At 35.9% G+C, this 27,315-nt stretch overlaps 1 protein-coding gene across 3 annotated transcripts in view; it reads left to right on the forward strand.

Annotated features, from left to right (window-relative positions):
• The first annotated feature begins 2,465 nt into the window (after positions 1 to 2,465).
• Positions 2,466 to 27,315, forward strand: part of fnbp1a (formin binding protein 1a) — a 35,823-nt gene continuing 10,973 nt past the window's right edge. For 2 of the 3 annotated variants that reach the window (XM_052094636.1, XM_052094635.1), the window contains exons 1-10: positions 2,466 to 2,709; positions 5,147 to 5,262; positions 11,558 to 11,614; positions 12,068 to 12,215; positions 16,235 to 16,297; positions 16,624 to 16,728; positions 18,332 to 18,346; positions 20,402 to 20,530; positions 22,239 to 22,385; positions 26,418 to 26,597. In XM_052094636.1, the coding sequence (XP_051950596.1) occupies positions 2,635 to 2,709; positions 5,147 to 5,262; positions 11,558 to 11,614; positions 12,068 to 12,215; positions 16,235 to 16,297; positions 16,624 to 16,728; positions 18,332 to 18,346; positions 20,402 to 20,530; positions 22,239 to 22,385; positions 26,418 to 26,597 (1,035 nt within the window). In that variant the 5' untranslated portion in view covers positions 2,466 to 2,634. The remainder of the gene's footprint in view (positions 2,710 to 5,146; positions 5,263 to 11,557; positions 11,615 to 12,067; positions 12,216 to 16,234; positions 16,298 to 16,623; positions 16,729 to 18,331; positions 18,347 to 20,401; positions 20,531 to 22,238; positions 22,386 to 26,417; positions 26,598 to 27,315) is intronic. The other variant, XM_052094637.1, reaches the window with a different exon arrangement.

Genomic DNA, 27,315 nt, shown 5'->3' on the forward strand with positions numbered 1-27,315 from the left:
CACAGCTGGACTCAATTGAAGGTGTAGAACCATCTCAAGGATGATCAGAAGAAATGGACAGCACCTGAGTTAAATATATGAGTGTCACAGCAAAGGGTCTGAATACTTAGGACCATGTGATATTTCAGTTTTTCTTTTTTAATAAATGTGCATAAATGTCAACAATTCTGTGTTTTTCTGTCAATATGGGGTGCTGTGTGTACAATAATGAGGAAAAAAAATGAACTTAAATGATTTTAGCAAATGGCTGCAATATAACAAAGAGTGAAAAATATAAGGGGGTCTGAATACTTTCCGTACCCACTGTATATTTATATGAAAAAAAATGTCAAATGTAAAACCCCATTTTGTTCCCTAACTTTCCACTTGGTTAATTCCATCTTGTAAATGGGAAGTTGGTCCTCTGAAGAGCATTTATTTATTTATTTCAAAGTAAAGGTTTGCTAAATGTCCTGGTGGATATTTCTTCCCATCGCAGTCTGAAATTAAACCCTCTCTTCTCTTCTCTTCTCTTCTGTGCTGTACATAGTCAGTTATGTCTACGTTTTACTTAGTTCCCAGTTTAAATGAAAAGTTCTAAATAAATTAAATTGCATTTAAAATAATACAAGCTAAAAAAAAAGAATAATATCCCCTTAAAAACACATAAGCAATATCAAAGTTATATAACATTATAACTATAGGGTGCTAAAACAAGTAGTTTTTTTTTTCTCTAAAAGATGACACAATCTTTTAGTTTAGAAGATACTTTACTACAGATTATTTTTATTAGAATATATATTTGCTTTTTTTTTTTTATTCCTACTATGTTTTTACTTCTTATAGGCATTATATGGGCCTATGGTACCTTATATCCATCCATCCATCGTCAACCGCTTATCTTGTGTACAGGGTCGCGGGGGGCTGGAGCCTATCCCAGCTAACATTGGGCGAAAGGCGGGGGACACCCTGGACAGGTCGCCAGTCCATCGCAGGGCTGGTACCTTATAACTTGATAATAATAATACAAATTACAATTAAACAAGTTATTAGCCAAGAAAAAATCTATAAAAATAATTTAAGGAAAAGGTGCTTTTTTAACTGTAGTTTTCCATTTTTAAACATTAATCTGTTGATAAAACCAATGTTTTATCACTAATTATGGAGGAATTATGGAAGAAATTGATTTCTTTTTTAATATAGCCTTTTTCTATTTCTTTTTTCTCATCCTCCTTTCTCAAAACTACAACTGAAAAGAAGAAAAACAAAATCTAAAAACAAAAAAAGTTATATTTTTAATTTACATAACTCTTCTCATAGACACTTACAAAAGTCACCAGCAGGGGGAGTGAAGATAAGAGACCTAATATGTATTTTACGTGGGGTAAGAGGATGTGATTATTCAGATGATACATAATAGTATATTTTCCGAATATTTATTGCAGTGCATTAATTATGAAGGACATTTTAAACATCACATACTGTATCTGGGATTATAACATAATATATAACATAACTGGTGATATTAGCAAGCCTGAAATCCTATATAACACTCTTGAATTAAAAAAAGGAAAATCCGTTCACATCCTATTTGACCCTCTGCAAAATATGTTCTGAACCCCGGGGGCAAATCACAATTTTACGTGCTTGTGTAGCTAATTTTCTGGTGTAGCTAATATATATATATATATATATATATATATATATATATATATATATATATATATATATATATATATATATATATATATATATATTCCTCATGTTTAAATAAACACTGGACTGCATAAAATGCTTGAGAAATACATGCATCAGTCCAAACGCAACAGCCAGCTTTATCTGCAGTTCATCTGAAGTGAAGCCAACATCCAGTCTTTGACCAGCATCCAGTTCAGACACTTGAATAACTTGAGAAACAATTAAAGTTAAAGGGTTCACGTCCCCCATAAAAACGTTCCAGCATCTATGATCCTCACAGGAACAGCAGAATATAAAGTAGTTTAAAAGTGTCAATTCTCGTAAACCTTTACGCGAACTAACTTCCGTGGACATTGCGGGAAATAACAATTTACCGATGAGTTACAGATTACAGAATTGGGAAATCGAATTTACAAAATCACTATTAAGGTCATTTTTCTCAAACTTAATTTTCCGAATGCATAATGTATTAAAAAATAATAATGAAAAAAAAAAAAAAGCTATTTTAGTGAATAATTTACCAAGGCAAATTATTGTTAATTGCTAACGGATATAAAATGAACGGAAGATACACGGATTATTTATCATTAATGGTTTTTATTTGAAAAAGACAAGCAAACTAGTTTTTTTTTAATAGTCTTATATATATATAATTTGTCGCTTGAATCCGCTAACGCATATCTTATGAACAGTTATGAGTAACTCCTGTTGTGTGGTTGGATTTGGCGCTGCGCGCGTGACCGCCTAGTTCTGTGTCCCAGGCGCGTGAATGAATACAGATCTAGAATACAGAGGCATTATCTTCATTTCCAGTTTCATCGGTAATTTGCAGAATGCGGAGGTGAAAACGGACGGACTCGCCGATCGAGGTACCAATCCTTGACGGTATACACTGGTAATATACCAGTTAGTATTATTTTGTATGACCTGAAAGCTATTCCTAGTCAGAAATCACGCATGCATTCGAACAGAGGATTATCGCGGAGGAATTGCCTTGAAACCATGAACTGCAGTTGGGGGACGGAGCTGTGGGTGAGTACAGCCGTGATGCATGGATGGATGGGCATAGAGGCGAATGCATCTGCAATACATTAAGCCATATATTGCACACAATATGTGAAGATATCCATTAGCAATCAGGTATATGCCCACCAGTGATCAATAGCCCACCTCACGCCGTACCGCCTATTTTACAGCCTCGCAAACCGGAATGACAGGAATCTTTGATTTCATCTACGATTTGGCCATTGGACCTTGTGCATGCACGTAGATTTGTTAATGCAAGTAAATGCATGCTCCGCAAAGCTCGTTGAATGCAGTTATTAGCCATAAGCGTTGAGTAAATACCCTGGATAGCAATACTTCTGGGCCAGTGCTGTCCCTAACCACATGCAAAGTGAATACTGAGGCATAGTGGAGCAGGTGCACAGGTCACTCCCATCATGCATGTGTATTCTTATCTTATTTTTCTTTTGCAACATATAAAAGCTCGTGATGTTACAACAAAGTAGCAATTAAAGTGCCAGTGTATCTGTAACAAAGTAACACTGATATATTGTTGCTCTACTTGAACATGTAACAGGTTTTATATGGGCTCATATTGTCTCCCATTGGCAAGTCCCTTGTTCTCTGTGCCAAGTAGGAAACGGTTGTAAGGACCCTCAATATATTAGGGAGTAACATAGTAACAGCATTGTACTGTAATAGCTTTATCTTTGGATAAAAATATACATTCACATACAAATGTAGGGGTTGCGTAGCCACGTTGTTAAAGACCCCATGAAATCAAATTAAGAGTTTTGTAGCTTTACAACCATGTCTGCTAGCTTTGTGGCATTCTATAAGCTAGTGTACTCAGTAGCAATTTTAACCATGGGGCCCCAGATGTCTGGGGGCCCACGCCCTGGTAGGAAAGCTCCGTAAAACGCTTGAGGGGTGACATGATGTTCTGTGTACATGCGCGAATACTCTGTTGTCAGCGCCCTTAGAGTAGTTCACGTAAGAGGTCTGCTGGGTTCGGGTAAATTTTTCAAGTTGGACTGTGAAAGTTGGGTTTGAAAATTTATAAAAATATATACAGGACTTCAGAACACCCATGAATTAGGGGCCATTCACTCCGAACGTGTTTTTGCATGCTTCTATTCTGTTTTTCCATAGTTTTCCTATGTAAATACGTGCTGAACAAACGTCCTTGACTGTTGAACCATGTCTTGCTGTTTCTTCAGTGTCTCACGCAGGACTGGTGTTGTGTCGTACTCTGTTTCCCTGTTGGGATCTGTTTCCTCCCAGCACATCTGTATGGGGGAAACAGTATCTGATGGTAACATTCTCCACTGTCAGAATGCATTCCCCCATGCACAAACCTAAGCCTAACCCTATCCTACCTACCCTAACCTACACTACCATACCTACCCTATACATATAACCATAACCCCATACCCTATCAGGGCTAGGGAGATACAAATTCCTACAGGGAACACATTTAGATAAAGCACTGCCAAATTTGTAGTCTCTGTGTGAAGTAAAAAATAACTTCAGGTCTCAAAAATTAATGTCGAGACACCTGCGTTCTGTTTCGATATAAATTCCTAAATACCAAGATTGATCTTTTACTTTATTCAGAACACTCTACTACAATGAGAGGAAATAACTCACATTATGTGACAAAAATGTATATATTTGGCAACTGGCTGGTAAATGTTTAGATTTCTCTCACCAGTAATTGTGAAGTATATTGGTGAAGTATACAGCTGCATGATCCTTTCACTGTGTGTTGAGAGTAAAAGTTGTTAGTGTAATGTGTGTCCAAAGACGAGATCCACTTTTCATTGAATAATGTCTCTTTCAATACGCTTTCTGTTCTCTGCTGCCAGTTGTTGATCAAAAACAACCTAAAATAAACATTTAATTCTAATCATGCATAGCAAGGATGAGGTAAAGCCATTTGAGTGCCTCTCCTTAATATGCACTCATTTCCAGACACTTTTTACAGAAATTCCGGTTTTGTTAAAGAGACAGTACCGGGTTTTAGCACGTATTCAACAAATCAAATTAAATACTTGTAAATAGTACAAAATATTAAATCAAACAAAAAGCATGTAACAAAAATAATATATGCAATATAATATAATATTTATTGATTTCATTAATGGATTTTTGAAAAGCTAAAATGTGACTAAAATAATAGAAAACTAATAAAACATAATTAGTCAAATTTATATTTTCGTAATGTACCTAGTTCATTAAGGTCATCTGTATAATTACCAGCATTAGCTGGGAGACAAAAAGGACATTATAACTGAAATATACCCAAATTAATTTATATAGAATCAAATTGAAATCGGAATTGAATCGAGAGCTTGTGAATCAGAATGGAAACGAATCAGGAAATCTGTATCAATACACAGCCCTAACTTTTAGCCTGTCATATTTCAGTCTGTCAGATTCAAATTTTTCCTCTCCTTTGCAGGATCAGTTTGATAATCTAGAGAAGCACACTCAATGGGGGATTGAGTTTTTAGAGCGCTACACCAAGTTTGTGAAGGAGCGGTCAGAGATTGAATTGAGCTATGCCAAGCAGATAAGGTAAGATTTATGGAAAAGAAACAAAGTTTTGTTGCTCATTCGTGCAGATTTTGTAATGATATGATAATGTTATCACAAATTTGTTGCTTAGAAGTTATTACCAAACTCTTTGGCTGTGACAGTATGAGTAATTTTATATCACAGTAACAATAGTTATATTTGCTGTAAATTAATATATTTTTTATATATATATTAAATAATCATGTGGTAATGGCTATTTTAAATCCTTTTGATTATGATTATTTTTCTCATTTATTTGGAATTGAAGTGAACCATACATTAATGAGAAGTCTGGAAAAACAGCTTCACATTATGTAACTCTTGAGTTAAATAATAAAGGTCACAAAACAGTAAAATTAAGGTCATGTCCATTTAAGTTTAAAAACCTCCATTTTCAGTTTCTTAACGTCATCGCATTTTCAAAGTATGCATTTATAGAGTGTTTTCAAAAGGATGTTGTGGCAGGGCGGAGGGCGGGGCCGGGTCGTGATCCTACACACCCTGTCTCGTATTAGGCTAATCAAGCCTCCCGAGAGGGATAAAGGTCGACCGCAGAGGATCGTGCGGGAGAGAGAGATAGTTTACGGACATGTCCGTCATGTGTGTGTAGGATCACGACCCGGCCCCGCCCTCCGCCCTGCCACAGATGTGTTTTCGGTGGAAGATTGCGGCTTTCTAGTGTGGGTGAGAGGCATAAACAGTGAAATGTATGCATTTTCAGATGAAAACATATTAGTGTGGACATTTTCTGAGATTCTAAAAGAATGAACCAAAATAATGCATTGAAAACCAGATATTCTTTACCAACGTTTCAAATTACACAGGATGGCAGAGTACACACACTGATGGAAGACGTTTAATAGCAGGTAGTGAATATAATGTACATGGTGGGTAAATATAAGACTTCTCATGTTCAGAATGACACAAGAAATGCTGTTAGACACACAGACACACGCTTGAAGAAACACACTTTATTATATTTTTAAGAACAAATGACAGAAAAACCATCTATGCTCACGCTGTTTGTTTGGAGACGTAACACTCTTTACACCCTTAAGATGTAAAGGGTTCTCACTCTTTCTTTGTTCCAGTCTCCTGAAATAATTTTTTGCAAGAATAGTATCGTCTGTGAGAATGCTGCAAATAGCCTCAGACCATCTCAGCTCAGGAGGTGCTCTGAGTTCAGTTCACTTTATTTCCACAGAGCAGTTTGTTGTGAGCGCAACTCTGCAAAGTCACTTTATATATATAGACGATACATCTGTGATTAAATCATAAAATAATACAAACACATGTTCACCTCTAACCATGATTTATATTTCAGTGATTATTAGCATAATTAAATGATTATGTTTACATTTGTAATAGTTTTTAGATCTTAATTTGTGTTAGTAATTTTCCGCCTGTTGTCATAGACGGATACTTGCGTGAAGGTAAATGGATAGGTTGTTATATATGTTTGTTTATATATATATATTCTTCTTTAATTGCTTTTTTCGTTTCTTTTGAAGTGCAATTTGAATTTAAAAATGTCTTTGGTTTAAGTTTTTCATTTTTTTATTTAATTAATTAAATTTTCAATGCAAAATCACTAAAGCAAGAATATTCACTGATCCCTTAGCCGGGGGTTGGCGATGTAATTGGATATTGTGATATTTGTATTTTTTTTTATAAAAATATTTTGAACACATTTCTTGCATATCGCCCAGCCCTAGGAGGGAACCAAACAATATTATTCACACACATTCAAAGTCATTACCCTTCCAAAGTAAATAAACTGGGTCCTGGGATGAAAGGGAATAAAATACCAACATTAAACCCATAACAACCCACAATATGTGATGCATTTGCCCGGACAATGAAATACCCCACCAGTAGCACATGATGGAGAGAATGAACGAATAAAGTAGGTTACCAAAGAGATGTTGCCCTTCGCAACTGTTGAAAAGCCATCTTTCAGAAAGTTGAACAACATACATTGTAATTGCACTAAAAAGTTCAAAGTTTAAATCAAGCTGCCTTGTGTTGTTGTGTAGGCTTACGAAAATTACCCCATTGTACCACTTAGTGTCCAGCCAGCAGTAATACTGGTGTTAGTCAGTTTGAACGTGAACACCGCACCGGTTTGAAAATGATGATATCATGGCAAGTCTATAAGTTACTAGGGTGCAGTCATTCTGAATCAATACATTTCTGTGTCAAAATGCTTATTGGACTATTATTGTCTGGTAAGGTTTGTCTGTTTATGCTTTCTGTGCAGTTTAAGTTCAGTTTTTGCACATACTGTACACAGAGAGTAAATGTTATATACTAGTTAGTATTGTGGTTAATGTCTTTACCAGACTTGAGGAATATATATTTTGTGAAATGTGTATATTTTCTCAGATATTGAGAATTTGTTTTATTTTTAAAGTCGGAATTTACTGTACACCTGCATTTGTTAAATATGTTTTATGTTGTTTATGTCATTTACTCACTTTCATGTTGTTTTGTATGACTTTCATTCTTCTGTGGAACACTAAATGAGACTTTTGGGCATAATGTTAGAGACTGTAAGCCTCTTTCATTGTATGGAAAAAGATGCAGTAAAAGTGAATGGTGAATTTGGCTGACATTCTGCCTAACATCTCCTTTTGTGTTCTATGGCAGAAAAAAAAGGTAATTCGGGTTTGGAACAACATGAGGATGAGTAAACGATGGCAGGATTTTCATTTGTGGGTAAACTATGGCCAAGACTTATGCTAAAGTCAATTGTAAGACAAATGTAATTTACAAATGTTAATAAAGGTGACATTTCATAGCAACAAGGTATTATCTCTGTGGAAACAAACTAAATAAAACAGGTCACATGTCTGGGTATGTATTACCATGGATACCGGGTTTCCACAGCTTTGACCCACATTTTATTATCCGCCACTGATTGTGCAATATTCTCTATGATTGTGCAGCATTTTTCACCAGAGGTCTAGTCCCAGAGGACACAATGACTTACCAGTGTCTTCTGTGCCCCTGTTCAAAAACATATGCTGAGAAACCTCAGCATTTACAATAAACCCCACAGCTGGAGCTTACAGCGGCACTATTCAGTGATTTGACCAGATGTGCAACAAATTGGCCCTTTCTGCATTTTTTTTTTTTTTTTTCATAAAATAAAATCCTCTTTTTGTAGCTTCATGTCAATCAGTGCATTGTTGTATTTTTAAAAAAGTGTGCCACAGAGTAATTTTGTTCTTTTTCCACTAGAGACCAAAAGAAATAGATTTTCTAATTCCCTATGTCTCCCCACAGGCTTTTTATGTTCAGATCCGAGTCACGGGTGAAAGATTTATTACGTGCTAAGCACATGTTAGCAGATAAACGGCATTGACGTGGACCTGTCTAGTTGAGGAATAATAGTCCTTTAAAAGACACTGGGATGGGTTATTCTAATTAGTATTTTTTATGTGTTTGTCAATCTTTTGTTTCCATTTGCTGTTGCATATTGAAACACATTGCGGCCTATTTAGGCCTCTTGTATGGAAAAAAGAAGACAATAAAGCATCTGCATTGGTGTGGTCTTGTCAAGAAACTGCAAGATGGTGATCTGCCTAGCAACACGTCAGACTCCTGGGAGGTACCGTTGGGTGTGTGCATAGAGAGAGAGAGAGAGAGAGAGAGAGAGAGAGAGAGAGAGAGAGAGAGAGAGAGAGAGAGAGAGAGAGAGAGAGAGAGAGAGGTGGAATGAAGGGAAGCTGTAGGAAAATTCATTGAGGAGGAGCCACCATCAGTGTGCATACTAACAATCATAATTGACTTTAAACCATTTATAGGCTCTCTTAAAATTAAAGGGAAATTTCACCCAAAAATAGAAATTATGTCATCATTTACTTATCCTCATTTTGTTTTAAACCCATTGACTTTCTTTCTACTTTGGAACATGAAAGGTTTTTAAGGATATCACGGTCACTTATTTGCATATAAGAAACTGAAAGGCTACTAGGTCTGTCAAACTGACTTAAAGCACCATAAAAGTAGTCCATGTGACTCCTGTGATGTTTTTCAAGTCTTCTGAAACCTTCTGAAATTTTAGGATTCTTTAAAGGTGCTTTTATTTAAATCTTTTTTGTAAGAGCTTGACAGACCCAGTCCCCCTTTAATTTCACAAGTAATTGAATAAATAATTGAGATTACAGTTAAATCTGCCACCATTAACTAATCGTCAAAAGTGTCAATGACAGTATTCCAATGAGGTCTACTCCAAAAAAAGATAAAAAATATATTTTTAAATGTTATGTTTTATGTATACAGTATATACACCGATCAGCCACAACATTAAAAACCTCCCTAATTTTGTGTACGTCCTCCTTGTGCTGCCAAAACAGTGCCAACCCGCAACTCAGAATAGCATTCTGAGATGCTATTCTCTCACCACAATTGTACAGAGCAGTTATCTGTGTTACCATAGACTTTGTCAACCAGACACCATTCTGAGTAAATTCTAGAGACAGAAATACTCAAACCAGCCTGTCTGGCACCAACAATCATGCCACAGTCCTAATCACTGAGATCACATTTTTGTCCCCATTCTGATGGTTGATGTGAACATTAACTGAAGCTCTTGACCCGTATCTGCATGATTTTATGCACTGCACTGCTGCCAGATGATTGGCTGATTAGATAATCGCATGGAGGATTTATTGGTGCCAGACGGGCTGGTTTGAGTATTTCTGAAACTGCTGATCTCCTGAGATTTTCATACACAATGTCTCTATTTTTATTTTTTATTTACTCAGAATGGTGCCAAAAACAAAAAACATTAAAACTGCTTTTCTCACCTGGATCTTGCTATTAGTTCACCCAAAAATTGTGTGATTGTATCACTTTAGAAGACTTGGAATGTATCTTTCTATGTGGTTATCTGTTTATTTTATATATATATATATATATATATATATATATATATATATATATATATATATAATCTAGATTTGCTTATAAATAGTGCTATTTATTTAATAAGAAAAACAGGTTAAAGAGTTGAAATTTAAATACTAAATTGAAGTAATTGATTACTAATTTTTGTATGTGTTAGAGAACTCGATTACATAATTACTCAAAATGCCCATCCCTATTGTCATCATGCACCCCTATTTCACATTAAGACAAGGTATGTGTATTAAGAACGTTAATAGGGTACATTTTTTATTCATGTTGATTTGACCAATTATTAATTAAATGTGCACTATTGTGTTAAAGAGTGGCAAGGATATTCTTTATGAAGAAAGAAAGAAATTAATGCAAGTTTTGAAAGACATGAGGGTGAGTAAATGATTTCAGAAATGTCATTTTATGATGTAAATTATCCTTTTAATCACATTATATACAGTATGTGGATGAAGGAGTGATTTTTTCATTGTCAGTATATTATTTCATGTCATCCAGCAACTCGATTTTCCTCTGATTGACAAAGGTCAGCCTCATGAATCAGAGGCCTTGTGCAGTGGAATGATATGATTATTCTGATAGTGACAATATTAGCTTTTGTTCATGGTGCAGCCTTGCATTGCATTCAGTGCGCTAACACGGCAACCTCCACCACCCCACCACCCCCAGTTGAGTCCCGTCCTACCCGGGGGTAGGCTCCTCGCCCCTGTCTCCTATCTCCGGCAGGATATGACGGTTCCGAGTACAACATCTTCGGACCGCCAGATCGGCTTACGCCAAAGAGAGACATTACAATTCTGTTTTATATTTATTCAATAAATGTCATCTTTTATTTATTGTTTAAGTCCACATGGTCGCATAGTGACTTGCCTCAATCCGGGTGGCGGAGGAAGAATCCCAGCTGCCTCCGTGTCTGAGACCGTCAAACCGTGCATCTTATCACATGGTTTGTTGAGCGCGTTGCTACGGAGACGTAGCGTGTGTGGAGGCTTCACGCCATCCGCCGCGGCATCCATGCTCAACTCACCACGCACCCCACCAAGAACGAACCACATTATAGTGACCACGAGGAGGTTACCCCATGTGACTCTACCCTCCTTAGCAACCTGGCCAATTTGGTTGCTTAGGAGACCCGGCTGGAGTCACTAAGCACACCCTGGGATTCTAACTATTCCAACTCCAGTGGTGGTAGCCAGCATCTTTACCACTGAGCTACCCAGGCCCCCCCAAATAAATGTCATCTTAAATTTCACTCAAGTCTGCGAGTCTTGCTGATAGAAATGTTTTCATTGTACTGTATTTTTAATGCTGAAAAGAGGAGTGACATTTTTTAACTCTTTTATACGATCAGTCTTATCTTTTCTTTTTATAGGAATCTGTCTAAGAAGTATCAGCTTAAGAAGAACTCTAAAGAAGAGGAGGAATACAAGTGAGTGACAGCAGTTTTATACAAAGCATACAGGTGCATCAGTCTGCAGGTTAAGTTAACATTTAAATGATCTGCTTGATTTCTTTGCTCAATAGCATATTGTTTTTAGTGCTTGACCAATATATTGGTCAGTAGAAATGGGGATTTTTAGTAATTTAGTCTTTTTAAAATCTGATTCCTCTTAACTATGTTTTAAATAATTTCATTAACTATTTTTTTGTGTTTTAGAGGAAGAAATATTTGGAAATAAGGAATGCAATTCTTATTGCATTTACTACTCTCAGTAGCCCTGAAATCATTTCAGATTTCAACAGAACAGATATAACAAATTAGATATTTTTTTTAATGCAGCACAGAAGCAGCATACATGTTGTGTTGTTCATATTTATAACTTCACTATGTGCTTATAATGCATTAATATAATGCATCATAACATTTTACATTTGCCATCAGGTACACCTCATGTAGAGCCTTTCTGATGACCTTAAATGAGCTGAACGACTATGCAGGTCAACACGAGGTCATTGCAGAAAACCTGTCGTCTCAGATCATCACCGAGCTGACCCGCTACACTCAAGAACTAAAGGCAGAACGCAAATCGGTACGAACATCCATGATTTTCTTTTCAAGAGGATCTCCTAGAAATAAAGAAAATCTTGCTTCCGGCTTTCTAGAGATCATAAAATGATTTATCTTTTAAAAAAACAAAAAAACTAAATCAAATCCCCAGTCAAAACTCCTTTCCCGATCCAATAATGGAAATCAGTCATTGAAGATAACTGAAAAAAGCTTTGCAGTCCAGCACCATGCTCACCTCTTACAAATCCAGGGTAAATCGTCTAGTATATGTTATTATATTGTTTATAATTTTCTCCCAGCTCTGTGCAATAAAGGCAGACTCAATGTAGGTCATGTATTCAGGTCAGTGTCGCCCTCCCCCTGCTTTTGGCCTCTCTTGTCTAAAGGTCCTCGCTCAGGTTCAAGAGGCCTCTGTCTGAGGATTTCTGGGAATAATAGTTGATTGTTTAACATGTTAAAAAAAAAATATTATGCAGTGTCTCAATTTCTGTTGCTAAAGTTGACATGTATACATATCCAGGAGGTACATGCTCGACTTGACTGCACATCCTTGCACAGAACCTGATTATGCTTATTCATTACACGTGACACATAACCCGGGCATAATAAACACAGGAGTGGATTTACTGTATGGAGAATAGAGACTCCACCCGCAAGTGGTGAGCCAGGTTGAGGAGAGATACGGGCAAGCTGTATCTATGCATGTATGTATGTAAAATGAAACCATGTGAGAGACTCAGCCAGAGAAAATAATAGTTTTTAAACTATTTTTATAGTTTCAACTTCAGCATTAAATTTGTTTTATTTTTGTATGTATAGTGTCTATTAGTGCATTGGCAGTGTCAATCAAGCCTGAAATGAACTGAACCTGCCATTTGATCCTATTATTAAAAAGTACAATAAGGTTCCATTCGTTAACATAATGCATTTGGTATTAACAATAAATTGTTTACAGCATTTTATTTTAATCTTTGTTAATGTTATTTAATAAAAACACAATTGTTCTTTGTAATACATACATGTTTTTGCTATTTTTTAAATGTATTACTATACAGTATGTTGAAATTAACATTAACAAAGATTATTAAATTCTGTATAAGAATTGTTCATTGTTAGTTTATATTGACTAATGTTGCTAACTTATGTTTACAAATGGAACCTTATGATGTGGAAGTGGAAAACACCAGAAGATTTTGCCCAACTTTTCATTACAGGATGTTGACTGATTGTATGGCATGTAAACATATATTTACAGCTGTGCGATTAATTAGTTAAGACATTGTAATCGATTCACAGTCCTACCTCAAAGCTAACATGGACTAAAAGACACAAAACTCCAATTTTGATAAAGATCTTTAAGAAAAAGAACTCATTTTTAAAAGTTAAATATTTAAAACCTTACGTTAAAACTTTCTTAGGAGCTGTTCAGACTCAATGGATTCTTGCGCTAAAAAAGCTAGCCGCAGCACAATGAATAGAAATGAATGCAGACGTCTCAACTTTTCTGTGCGAGACCCTAAAAAAGAGTGAGATGCAATACCGGTCCGTAAGACGTCCGCCTGAAGCATGTTTACTTACAAAATATTTTTGGTGTGAACGGCCCCTCATACAGCTGCATAAATATATTTACACAGGAATAACAATTGCAGGAAACATTCAACATGTGCTTGTATTTAACATTTTGAAATACTTTATGTTTTATTCTGTGTCGATTGACACAAACTTGTTGTCACGAAAATTTTGAGCTATTATGCCTGGACATGCGTTTTCTGCAGGCGCCTTGTGCCGCATCTGATGCATTGGTGTTGTGTTTTTAGATGCCGTGAAAAGTAAAAAAAAAAACAATGTATGGGTTATGGGAACCCTGCACTCTTTCCCATTCCGTTGCGCTCCATCTGGTTGTTTTTCTACATAGAATCGAAATCCAATGTGAACGGCACCTAACTTTTTTGTGCATCTGCTTGCTCGGTTGTTGTCTATAAGCTGAATAGCAGGTCGACATGCTTGCCGATAGGACAAGTGGCAACTCCACCAAATAACCCTAACCACTGTCACACTGGCTCCGGCGCCAGCCTTATTGTTGAGCCCCAATTGGATTAAACCAGGACCATGTGCGAGCTGAGCGAGATGTAGCACAGTTCCTTTCGCCTCCACTATTCCCCGAACTCCATTGATGCCTTTTGTTTGCCTTTTGTGTTCAAATGTCATGCTGAAAGAAAGTGGTCTTTATGTATTTTTCATAAAGAGAGTCGTGGTATGCCATGAGTGGGAAGACACAAGTGATCGACTGTGTAAAGTTTTCACTAATGAGAGCTCCTAAATAAATGAAATGAATCATGAATTTCAAGAGTTTATTAGTGGTGCTTGCAAAGCATCACTATTGTAATCTCACATACTTATTATTATACTTTTTATTTTTATTTTTATTTTTATTTTTATATCTCTTAACAAAACTTCGGCACCTAACTCGTCCCGCACCGTTTGGCGTAGACCCACGAATGAGGTGTCAAATCGAACGTCCTATTGAGGACACATGTGCTATGACTTTTATAAGCTTATCGGGTACGGTATTTGCCCCAGGGGCAAAAAAGCGGCGAAAAATCCCATAGACTTAACATTGCGACAAACTTTGACGCGTCACAGCTCCAAGCGAGGCTTTCAGTAGAAACGTGTGATTTGCCACATTTGAAGAGGCTGGCAGGCTCTGTAAGAGCATACCTCAATATGGGGTAAAAGTTGCACCCTGGGGGCAGGAGCTGCCCAAAAATGCCCCAATTGACTTATAATGGTGTAGGACGGCCCATGAAATGAAAAGGCATAGGGATTTGTATTGAACATAGCTCTGGATCACAGTGTCATAGAGACGAGGGGGTGGGCTCATTTTACTCAGACAACCAATCAGTCTCTCTGGATCATTGTGAAGCTATCAAGCCACGCCCTAGCAACCATTAAGAGCACCTTAGCAACAAGTCCCATAGACTTCTATTGAAAAAGATCAAAGGGATATCTCCGGATAGAAGTGTCATAGAAACACAAGGGTGGTCTCGTTTGACTCGGGACAGCAAACAGCCAATCATGCATCACTTCAACACTTCCTAGCCCCTCCCTAGCAACCATTGTCGAGCACCTTAACAACCAAAATCCATAGAGGGATATCTTCCATTCTGAATGTCACAGAGGCATGGGAGTTGGTTTATATCATTCATACTGACAAGCAGCCTTTGGAGATTCATGATTGGCAGCTGCCATGCCACTCCCTAGCAACTACATAGAGTACCCTAGCAACCGAGTAACAAATCACATATTTCTGCACCAGAAAATCGCACAGACTTCTGGGTTGATTTATTTCAACCAGGATGGCAAGGAGACTTCATTAGTATCACTATGCTAACTGCCTAGCAACCAGATGGGGTTACCCTAGCAACCGAGCAACAAATCACATATCTCTGCACCAAAAATTACTACAGACTTCCGGGTTGACTTATTTCACTCAGGATGGAAAGGAGCCATGTATTGTATTACCTTGGTAACTGCATAGCAACCACATGGGCTTACCCTAGCAACCGAGTAACAAATCACATATTTCTGCACCAGAAAATCGTACAGACTTCTGGATTGATTTATTTATGACCATAATTTTTGTTCTTTTCAAGCATGCTATTTGACGAGTTTTGCCACGGCAAGCACCACTCACATTTTCTTCAGGAAATGTACCCATCTAGTTAATATTTATTGTGCATTAATACGTCTTTGCTGGCATAATTGAATTCTTTATGAAATGACCAGGGATTTGGATTGGGTAATATCTCCTGGAATATAATCTTTCCAGCGGCTGGTGTCTGGGTTGATTGTTTCACATTTCATTTAATCAGTTTAGTTTCTGATTAAATGTCTTTTCAGCATTTTATTCTTTAAAAGGACATGTCAGTAACAAAATAATGCGTTGAACCATCACTTTTAAGGATGTGGTACTCACATTAACGATGACTATTGATTTACTTAATTTGAATTGTTCTTTGCTTGTCTTTTCTCTCTTCCAAGCACTTCCACGATGGCCGGCGAGCTCAACAGCACATCGAAAATTCATGGAAGCAGCTGGAGTCGGTGAGTCAGTTAACTAAACAGAAGATAGTGGGAATATTCAAATGATTCATGACACTGATAGCCTCTCTTTCTTCATTTGTCTAAAATATGAGCTGTACGCTTACCAAAAATGGACCCCTTAGTTATAATAAACCTTTGTGTGAAATGAGTAACAGGCATCTGTTTAAGGCACTTCTCGTTTAATATGAACAATAGCCTACTGCCTCTGGTGTCAAGATTTTTAATCACAAAATCAATGGTCAAATATGGTGTTGAAGCTGTGGACATGGTTTTATACTGTATCACGAATAAAAATTTCCCTGGAAATTACTCTTTGTCTCTTTCAGAGTAAGAGAAGATTTGAGAGGGACTGTAAGGAAGCAGATCGCGCCCAGCATTACTTTGACAAGATGGACGCAGACATTAACGTGACAAAGGCAGACGTGGAGAAGGTATGGAACGTGTGGGTACATTTTTGAGGAGAGAAGCTGTTCCTATCACAAATGCGTCATTCTCCATGACTGCTTTCATCCTTTTCTGTGAGTGTGTGTGGACAGTAAGGAACGCCTGTTTGGAATGGAGGGGGCGTGATGGATAGTAATATAACCGAGATCAAGTTCTGCTTTTATGAACCTTAAATTGAATCGGTCCTGTTCGTTCCTTATACCTAACCTACTCTGTACTGAAAAAACATCTGTTTTGTTGAAAAGGAAGTTGGACATTTGGGGATGCACAATATAACGGTGACCATAACTAGATTAACATGATTCTGATGCAAATTATTTGGCCATTAAGGCTGTCATTTGATTAATTTCGCAACCTCTGTTTTGCAACATGTGAGTTAGACAGATGTTTGAAAAGTATCTCTGATTTAAACTTCAATAACAAAAATGGCATTAGAGTTGGGACGTTTGTGAATCAGTTAAAACTGATTTAAAATTCATTTAAAAAATGTAATTTTTTTTTGGGGGGATACAAATTGGAATAGATTTGTAAAAATTTTGATATTTTGTCCATGAATCAGTTTAAACTGATACTTTAAATTAATTGATTCATAACTCTGATTCAACAATTTGTTTGCATCATTGTCTGAATTTGTTTTGGTAAATACAAATATGTATAGATTTATAAAAATGAGAATATTTCATCCATGAATCAGTTCAAACTGTCAGTTTAAATGAATCGAATTATAACTCTGATTCACACATTTTTTAGCATCATTGTTCAGATGTTTTCAGTAATAAAAATGGCTATAGATTAATAAGAATGAGGATATTTTGTCCGTGAATTAGTTCAAACTGCCAAATTAAATGAATCGATTCATAACCTTTCAAGATTTAATCATTCCACAAATTATTTTATTCATCATCCGAAATGTTGTCGATAAATAGAAAATGGTATAGATAAAAAAAATATCTACATTTATATTAATCAATCAAATTATAGCTCTGATTAAACAATTTGTTTGCATCATCATCCGAAATGTTTTCTATAAATACAAATCGGTATCGATTTATAAATATTTGGACATTTCATCCATAAATCAGTTCAAACTGTCAGTTTAAATGAATCGAATTTTAACTGATTCAACTATTTTTTTTTTGCATCACTGTTCAAAAATGTTTTCAGTAAATACAAATTGCTATAGATTTATAAGAATGAGGATATTTTGTCCGTGAATCAGTTCAAACTATAAATGTAAATGAATCGATTCATAACTTAAATGTAATCATTTGTTTATGTCATCATTCAAAAATGTTTTTGGTAAATACAAATTGTTATAGATTTATAAAAAATAAGGATATTTCAGAATTACAATAAAAAATAAGTTTATATTGTATAAATGTTCAAGAATATGGCAAGAATTGGAATGAGATGGGAAGAATATCCCCACGAAATATCAAGGTAGTTTCAATAATAAGAAAGAAAGACAAATAGTTTATCACAACTGATATGTCATATGTCTGTAGTCTGTTATGAATATAAGCCCAAAGTACTGTTATTAGTGCTGTGACACTAATTGACCTTATCTTTGTTTTTTAACATGTCTTAAAGCGGTGTTCTCTCAAGGTAGGTTTAAACAAGGGTTGTCTTTGTCGCTGGAGAGTTTGTTAACTTGTTCGGTGTATACCCATATCAACAAAGAGTGTTTGTCGTAATTTTGTTTTCGTTGTTATATTTTGTTACGTTCACGTTTATGCTTGCAGCGTATCTCTGAATCTTTCCTGTCGTCACCTTGTACAAATGCACAGAAAAAGACTTGTCATGGAATATAGATGTTAAAATGCTTTTCGATTGTGAAAACAGATATGTTGGTAGGGTTACAGCAAATACTGATTTTGCAAAACCAATAGCGATTCAAATAATGCACAATTTACCGTTAACCACACAAAAAAAACACAGTTTTGAGAGTCTGTGCACACTGTCTGGTTAATGTACATGAAGGTTTTCACAAACAGTGGCCCCAAAAAGTATTCGGACACTTAGACACACTTACAGTCTTTTCATTATATTAGCAAATATCAAATCAAGTGGCATTTATAAAAAAAAAGCAAAAAAAAAAAGCACAAAAACACATTTAGAGTAAAACATTCCACACAAAAAAAAGCTTGTTGGGTTTCAAAGGATAAAACAATAGATACAGTGGATTACTCTGCTAGGACATGTGTGTGAACTTTCATGAGGGGAACTGACATTATACCAGTTGGTTAAAAGTAATTGCAAAAATAGCTAAAAAGGTTAGTTAGTTCTGAGAAAAAGTCCAGCACCTGTTTAGAAATTCTACTTGGTTTGATATTTTGTATCTATTGCAATGACATTCACATTTTAAGTGTGACTTAAGTGTCCAAATAATTCTTGGGGCCACTGTATATGTTTACCGTAGTTAGTATGCATGATGAATATATGTCTGTGGTGTGAACGGTTGAAAATCAATATTTCCATAATTTATTTCCATTTTATGTAACAGTTTGAACATTCATTGTCATTTGTGTGTGTGTGTATGTGCATTTGTTTTCACATATATTGTTGGTACATAATCATGTTTTTCTTGTCAGTGTCTTCTTCATCAGTGTGACAGGACTACTCATGTTCTGATTAGCATACTACTATTATTATTACTGCAGAATATCGAATGTAATTTAAGTGTGGATAGAATACCTTGATGACCTACTGCATTTTCCACAATGTACATTGAATCATGCAGTTTGCTCTGTTTGTATGGACAAAGTGATAGCTGATGCAAAAATGAAAATTCTTTCTTCATTTACTCACCCTCATACCATCCCAGATGTGTATGACTTTCTTTCTTCTGCAGAACACAAACGAAGATTTTTAAAAGAATATTTCAGATCTGTTGGTCCATACAATAAAAGTGAATGGTGATCAGAACTTTGAAGCTCCAAAAATCACATAAAGGCCACATAAAAAGCAATCAATAAGACTCCAGTGGTTTAATACAATAAATCTCCTCTTTCACTTTTACTATAAATCACCACTTTTACGTAAACTTTCAAATTTTGAAGGTGAACGTGAAAGTGGAGATTTATAGTAAAAATTGACTTAAATATGGATCTGTTTCTCACCCACACCTATCATATTTCTTCTGAAGACATGGATTCTTATGGATTACCTATGTGCCTTTATGTGATTTTTGGAGCTTCAAATGTCTGATCACCATTCACTTTCTTTTGTATTGTAAGGACCAACTGAGGTTAGATATTCTTCTAAAAATCTTCATTTGTGTCATGCAACCCACAAATCTACTGAAAATATTACCGATAAACAGTGCGTGTTAGTTTTGCTATATTTCAGCAACCCTTCATCTGATTGTATTTCTGTGTTTTCTGTGATGTTTGCGTTTTTTGTTCACTCCCACACAGATCCTTTGATTAAGTGTTTAGATCACTGACTGTGTTGATCTGAAGTTGACAAAATAGTACATATTTATTTATATCTTTCTGTTATGGGCTAATTGACTCTCAACGTTTGTTTATTTGTGTCATGTCATGAAGGCAGACGTTTTATTTGTAAGGCCTTGCTGTTAACACTGTGATGCCATACTGAAAGGAAAAACCTTCAGTCTTTTTTGCTCTCTGTGTCTCTTGTGTTCTCTTGTTTTTGTAGGCAAAACAGCAAGCCCAGATTAGACATCAAATAGCTGAAGACAGTAAAAATGAGTACCTGACCTACCTGCAGAAGTTCAACAAGGACCAACATGAGCATTATTACACTCTCATACCACATATCTTTCAGGTACGAATCTTTCTCTCAGTAATAACAACTAGCTATTCAGACACACTCTGCCCTTAAAGGGATAGTTCAAATAAAAATGGACATTCTGTTATCATTTACTCACCATAATGTTGTTCCAAACATGTACTGACTTTTTTTCCATTCGTGTTCTACGGAAGAATGTCATACAGGTTTGGAATAACATGAGGATGAGTAAATTATGACTTTTTTAAATATTTTTTTTAATTATTATTATTATTATTTTAATTTTGTTTTGGGATAAACTGATGCTATAAATCTAAGCCAACTGATAACCATTTGTTGTAGAAGTAAAAAACTTAAATTAAATATTCTTTGAGTAACAATAAAAGACAAATATGCGGTGTTGTCCTCATAGTGTTGCAGAGCCAGATTTTAAGCTGTTGGCATAAAGCCTGGTCCACTATACAGCTTAATCTAGCCAAGAATTAAGGGCCATTTACACTGACAGCTATTAAATCACTGGAGGTCACAGAGTTCCTGTGCTGTTGGTTGCTAGTAGACGTTCCTAATTGACTGCAGTATCCTACTGTATCAGGTGGCCAGATCGCTGGCTGCACTGCCATTGGTTTTTGCCACATCACATCACTTCTTATTTGCATAAAGTTGAAGTCTGCTCAACTTTGTAGCATCGCCAGCAGTTACTCTCTCTCAGCCGGAAATAAGTGACTGGTGGTCACTTTGTTGCTGCAAATTGCTTTTAGTGTGAACGCTCCTTTAGACAGGAAGAAACTGTCTCAAAGACATAAAAAGACCTATGTGTTGATTTATCTTAAATTTTTATTAGATTCTTTTATCCTGAGACAAATCGGTGCTGCTGGAAATTGCGTTAATCTAGCAAATATGTAAACCGTTAAAAACTCTGAAATGTGCTCCATGTGGTAACACCTATCTTAACTGGTTATATTTAAAGGGACAGTTCACCCAAAAATTAAAATTCTCTCATCATTTACTCACCTTCATGCCATCCTAGATGTGTGTGATTTCTGTCCTCAGAATAGAAACAAAGATTTTAAGAAAATATTTCAGCTCTGTAGGTCCTTACAATGCAAGTAAATGGTGGCCAGAACTTTGAAGTTCCAAAAAGCACATAAAGGCAGCATAAAAGTGATCCACATGACTCCAGTGGTTAAATCCATATCTTCAGTGAAACAGATCAATATTTAAGTCCTTTTTACTATAAATCATCACAATCACTTTCAATTTAACATTCTTCTTTTGTTTTTGGTGATTCATATTATTCATGCATATTGCCACATACTGGGCAGGGAGGAGATATTATAGTAAAAAAGGACTTGATTTAACCACTGGTGTCATATGGATTACTTTCATGCTGACTTTATGTGCTTTTTTGACCTAGGCCACCATTCACTTGAATTGTGAGGACCTACAGAGCTGAGATATTCTTCTTAAAATATTTGTTTGTGTTCAGCAAAAGAAAGAAAGTCATACACATCTGGGATGGCATGTGGGTGAGTAAATGTTGAGAAAATTTCAAGTCAGCAATTTTATTTAATCTGACTAAATCAATCCAACCAACAAAAGGTAATATTTTTAGAGTACATTCAATAGATCTTTGAGTTAAATTGCATATTACCAGATGGACCATGAATGGCATATTGAAATTTTGAATTAATAATGAGTTCATAGTGAAATACTACCCGGTAAAATCATCTATATTCTGTTGCAGAGGATACAGGAGATGGAAGAGAGGCGAGTGGGGAGAGTCAGGGAGAGTATGCGGGTGTACACTGAGGTCGAAAGAAAAGTGCTGCCCATCGTCAGCAAGTGTTTGGATGGCATGACCAAGGCAGCGGAATCCATTGAGCCTAAAATGGTATGTTAAGTGCTACTGTTCCTTTTTACTGAAAATACATCATTGTTCAGGATTACACTGTCATCTGTTGATTGCCCTACTGTGGAAAATCCTATTTATTTAGAATCTTTTTTTTACTAAATGTGATTATTTGGAAATTAATGTTAAATATTACGTTGAAAATTAACAACTACAATTTTATGGCATTTTAGTCAGAGTAAAATTGACTCAAATGAGCATGACAAGGCAAAAAATAAACATGAACACTGGTTTTTGTTTAGTATTTCTGTTTATAATATAAACAAATATAGTATATGATTAAAACAAATCATTAAAGGGATAAATTATCTCATAATTTACTCACCCTCATGCCATCCCTGATGTGTAGGACTTTCTCTCTTCTGCTGAACACAAATGAGATTTTTAGAAAAGTATCTCAGCTCTGTAGGTCCATACAATTCAAGTGTATGGTGGCCAGAACTTTGAATCTCCAAAAATCACATAAATGCAGCATAAAAGTAATTTATATGACTTTAGGTGTGGGTTAGAAACAGATCAATATTTAATTCCTTTTTACTTTAAATCCCCACTTTCACTTGCACATTCTGAAAGTGAAAGTGGAGATTTATAGCAAAAAAAGATTTAAATGTTGATCTTTTTCTCACCCAAAATGATTGCATCGGTTCAGAAGACATATATTAAACCATATTAAACCACTTGAGTCATGTGAATTTCTTTTAGGCTGCCTTTATGTGATTTTTGAAGCTTGAAATGAATGGCCACAATACACTTGCATTGTATGGACTAAAAATCTTCATTTGTGTTAAGCAGAAGAAAGAAAGTCATACACATCTGGGATGGCATGAGGGTGAGTAAATGATTAGAGAATTTAAATTTTTTGGGTGAACTATCCCTTTAAGGAACCGGAATAATGAAGTTTGAACAAGAACCAATACATTCCTTTCCTAACAGCATTCTACTGTATGTGAAAGTTGCCAAAAATCATTATGTAATTTTTTTAGAATGTACAATAAACTCCCTGTATCATCTGCGAAAAAACGAAGAAAAAAAAAAATCTATTACCATTTTTGTGCCTAAATGTGACTCCCCGCTACATGATTGGTCCATATATCTAAAGACCACACCTAACCTTAACTGTTGAAGGGAGCCATTGGTCCCTATTCCTAAAATCCACACCCACACCTTTCCCTAAACATAACCAAACTAGGGAGTCAGAAATCACTCTTATTTTGCAGTAGTATTTTTCTTACTGTGTGTTGAATGAAGTTTTTTACGCCAACATATTAATAATTAACCTGTGCAAAATGCTGACTCAATTTGTGTGATTATCGCTGGCCCACTTACAGGACAAGCAGCGAACGTAATACAGAGCCTTGTCGCCTGGGTTACCATTAATAATTTACAGCTGCAGGGGAATTGCTGGCAGCTAACGGGCTGATGTGCTTCTCGTTTGTCTCATCTGCTAAATCCCATTTTCCGTGCTCACGTGGGTCATCGCTGTCCTGTCCAAATATGGCAGATGGGGAGTCTAATTTCCACCGCAGCACTAATTGACTCATACAAGCTGGATATTATAGCAGATTGAAGTGGCTTAGTGGCAAAGACTTAAGCTTCTGTGTAGCTTTTAAACTGTGTGTATGTGTATGTATTGTACTGTGTGTGTGTGTGTGTGTGTGTGTGTGTGTGTGTGTGTGTGTGTGTGTCTTTTAAGAGACAGTGGGCTGCCTATATGCATTAAAAACCCTCTAGGAACAACTTTTGTTCATGCATTCAGAGTTATGGATGCTGTACTGTACATATGCCAGAAATAGTCTCTTAGTTTGATCTGAACTGCAGCAGAGGGATTAGTTCAAGGGGATTTGTGGCAATGTTTTTTCTGTGGTTGCTATGCATTTCATAGTCTGTAGTATAGAATTGCTGAGATTATGATGTCAATCTGAAGGTTACCTTGGGTGAACCTTTGACTTATAATGTAGAGGTCTGTAATATTTTGTTGCAGCAGTCAAACAACTTGTTAAACAACAACAATACAAATGTTTTCAATGTTTGTTTTGTTTTGAAATACCATTTATTACAGCAAAACTCTTTAACAAACTATTCACTGGCCTTGCAAAAAATATTAAAATAACATTGGTTTAAAAAAATACAGACCAGATTTGAACCTGTGTCTCCCATATGGGCAGCATGACTCAACACATCTGGAACATGTGCATTAACCACTTGGCCACAGGTTTGACCATATTCAAAATAAAAAGTGTATATCTTACTGTAAGTGGTCACCATTTCTTGATGTGTTTTTCACTCATTTTTAATCACTTTTTGGCTTCACTAATTCATTTTAAATGGCCCTGCTGTCAGGGGCCTGGGTAGCTCAGTGAGTATTGATGCTGACCACCCCTGGAGTTGTGAGTTTGAATCCAGGGTGTGCTGAGTGACTCCAGCCAGGTCTCCTAAGCAACCAAATTGGCCCGGTGGCTAGGGAGGGTAGAGTCACATGGGGTAACCTCCTCGTGGTCGTGATTATTGGTTCTCGCTCTCAATGGGGCGCATGGTCATTTTTGCATGGATCACGGAGGGTAGCATGAGCCTCCACATGCTGGGAGTCTCCGCAGTGTCATGCACAACAAGCCACGTGATAAGATGCGTGGATTGGCGGTCTCGGAAGCGGAGGCAACTGAGACTCGCCACCTGGATTGAGGTGAGTAACTGCACCACCACGATGACCTACTAAGTAGTGGGAATTGGGCATTCCAAATTGGGGAGAAAAAGGAGATTAAAATAAAAATAAAAATAAATAAATGGCCCTGCGGTGAAAAAACAACAACAACAAAAAAAAATTACTTCTAAAGTACAAATAAAATAATTGGTAAAATAACTTCAGGTAATGTCCCAGGGGTTGTATTTTTCTCTTTGTTATATCACATTAAAACAGATTTTTTTTTTTTTTTTTTTTACCATGCCTTCATTGTATATTTTTGGTACTTTTTAAATAACTTATATATAGTTTTGATTGTTTTAGCCTTTTCCTGGACCCAGATTTTCAAAATTAAACTATGACAATCCATTATAAAAATACAAATTATTACATGTTTAAAACATGCATGTGCAAAGAGTAAAATAAACAAACCTTTTCAATATTTATTATGTGAAAATATATATATATTTTAAAATGACTACTTTCCCACAGTTGTGGCATCATTTCCACAACACCAAACAATTTTACCCCTAACTAAAAAGTTAGTGTACTTGTTAACCACGTGGACAGAATTGTCAGTGAAGAGCATGCTTGAGATGAAATATGCGATGTGTGAAGAAAACAAAGAAAAATCAAGGTAACCGTCACTTGTGAGCAGAATATTTTTATTTGGCGTAATTTCCAGTCAAGATGTAATTTTGCCAAATTTTGCAAAAAGTGTGAAAATATTATTTAATTGTGTGTGTGTTTAGGATACATAAAATGTTAGCTATGAAATTAGCCTTAATAAGATAAAGGAGATTTCTGTTGTCATTTCCACCGCAGAATTCTATTAAACACTATACAAAATTGGAAATATATTGTGTAATGTAATGACACTGCATTGGGAATTATCATGACTTTGAAATAAAAAGAATAAAAATGCCATAAATCCCTTGTGATGCATGTACATACACTGTTGAACATTATTTGTTGACAAATTTCAAAAACTGTTTTAAAGAAATTTTATTTTCTAGAAGTCCACAGTGCTAGAAGTGCCCAAAGTTGAATTGACACCCGCTTAAAAAATACAAAACAATTATAACATGTCACATTGCAGGACATGTCAACTTCCCAATAGTTTTTCACATCCTAACTACCCTATAGCATGTTGGAATTTTATCTTGAAAAAACATGAGTACATCGCATTGAACAGCATGTGCTAAAATGTTACATCTATGTGAATTATGATGGTTTGTGCTGGTAAATTGTGGGATTTTAAACTCATTTCATCCTAATCTTTCTGGTAACAGCACAAAGCTGTACTGACATTTAAGTATTGTCATTTTTAATCTCAGGACAGTAAGCAAGTTGTGGAATCATATAAGTCAGGCTTTGAGCCACCGGGCGACGTGGATTTCGAGGACTATAGTGTGTCGATGAAGAGGGCGGTGTCAGAATCAAGCTTCCTAAATGCCCGTGGGGAGAGCAGACGCCGAAGCCGGAGCAAGCTGTGGCCTTTACTCAAGAAAAATAAGGTAGATCAAAAACCATCAGGGCACTCAAACATTTCTGTGGATCATAAACACAATGATAAAAAACTGATATGTACTCTGTGTATTTATATCCTATTGAGATGCAGTCATGCAGATTTTATGTCCTGAACCCTTGAATATTATCACATTATTTATGATTAAGTAGTGTTACTGCTATTAAGGTGTTTTTACAGTGGATATTTTATGCAACTTGTTAATATAGAATCATGTTGTTCTGACAATTATCAGGTTTCATCTTCTGGAAAGGCACACTGAATTTGATGATTAACTTTCTATTAGTGCACATGGCCCAAATGAGTATAGGGAGAGTATTTTGCGAGAGGCCAAAATTATGATAGCTTGGAATTAAAGTTTCTTTTAATAGATCAGTTTCACCACGTATTATAGTCGTCTTTATACTTAAAGATGCATATGAAAAATTGTATAAATAAATACACACTTCACCTTTAATAAATTGCAGTAGATTGCTTCTCTTTGCATGTTTTGAGGGAAAATCATGACAGCAAAGACATATGTGGTTTTATATTTTTAGATTTGAATTATATTTTGAAAATAGATTTTCCTATTTTAGGGAAACTGTTCTTAACACCCTTAATGGAATAGTTCACCCAAATATGAAAATCCCCCCTTCATTTACATTTTACCCTCATGTCTTCCCAGATGATTTTCTTTCTTCAGCAGAACACAAATTAAGATTTTT

The sequence above is a fragment of the Xyrauchen texanus genome, chromosome 27, assembly GCF_025860055.1.
Source record: "Xyrauchen texanus isolate HMW12.3.18 chromosome 27, RBS_HiC_50CHRs, whole genome shotgun sequence".
Taxonomy (NCBI): Eukaryota; Metazoa; Chordata; class Actinopteri; order Cypriniformes; family Catostomidae; genus Xyrauchen; species Xyrauchen texanus.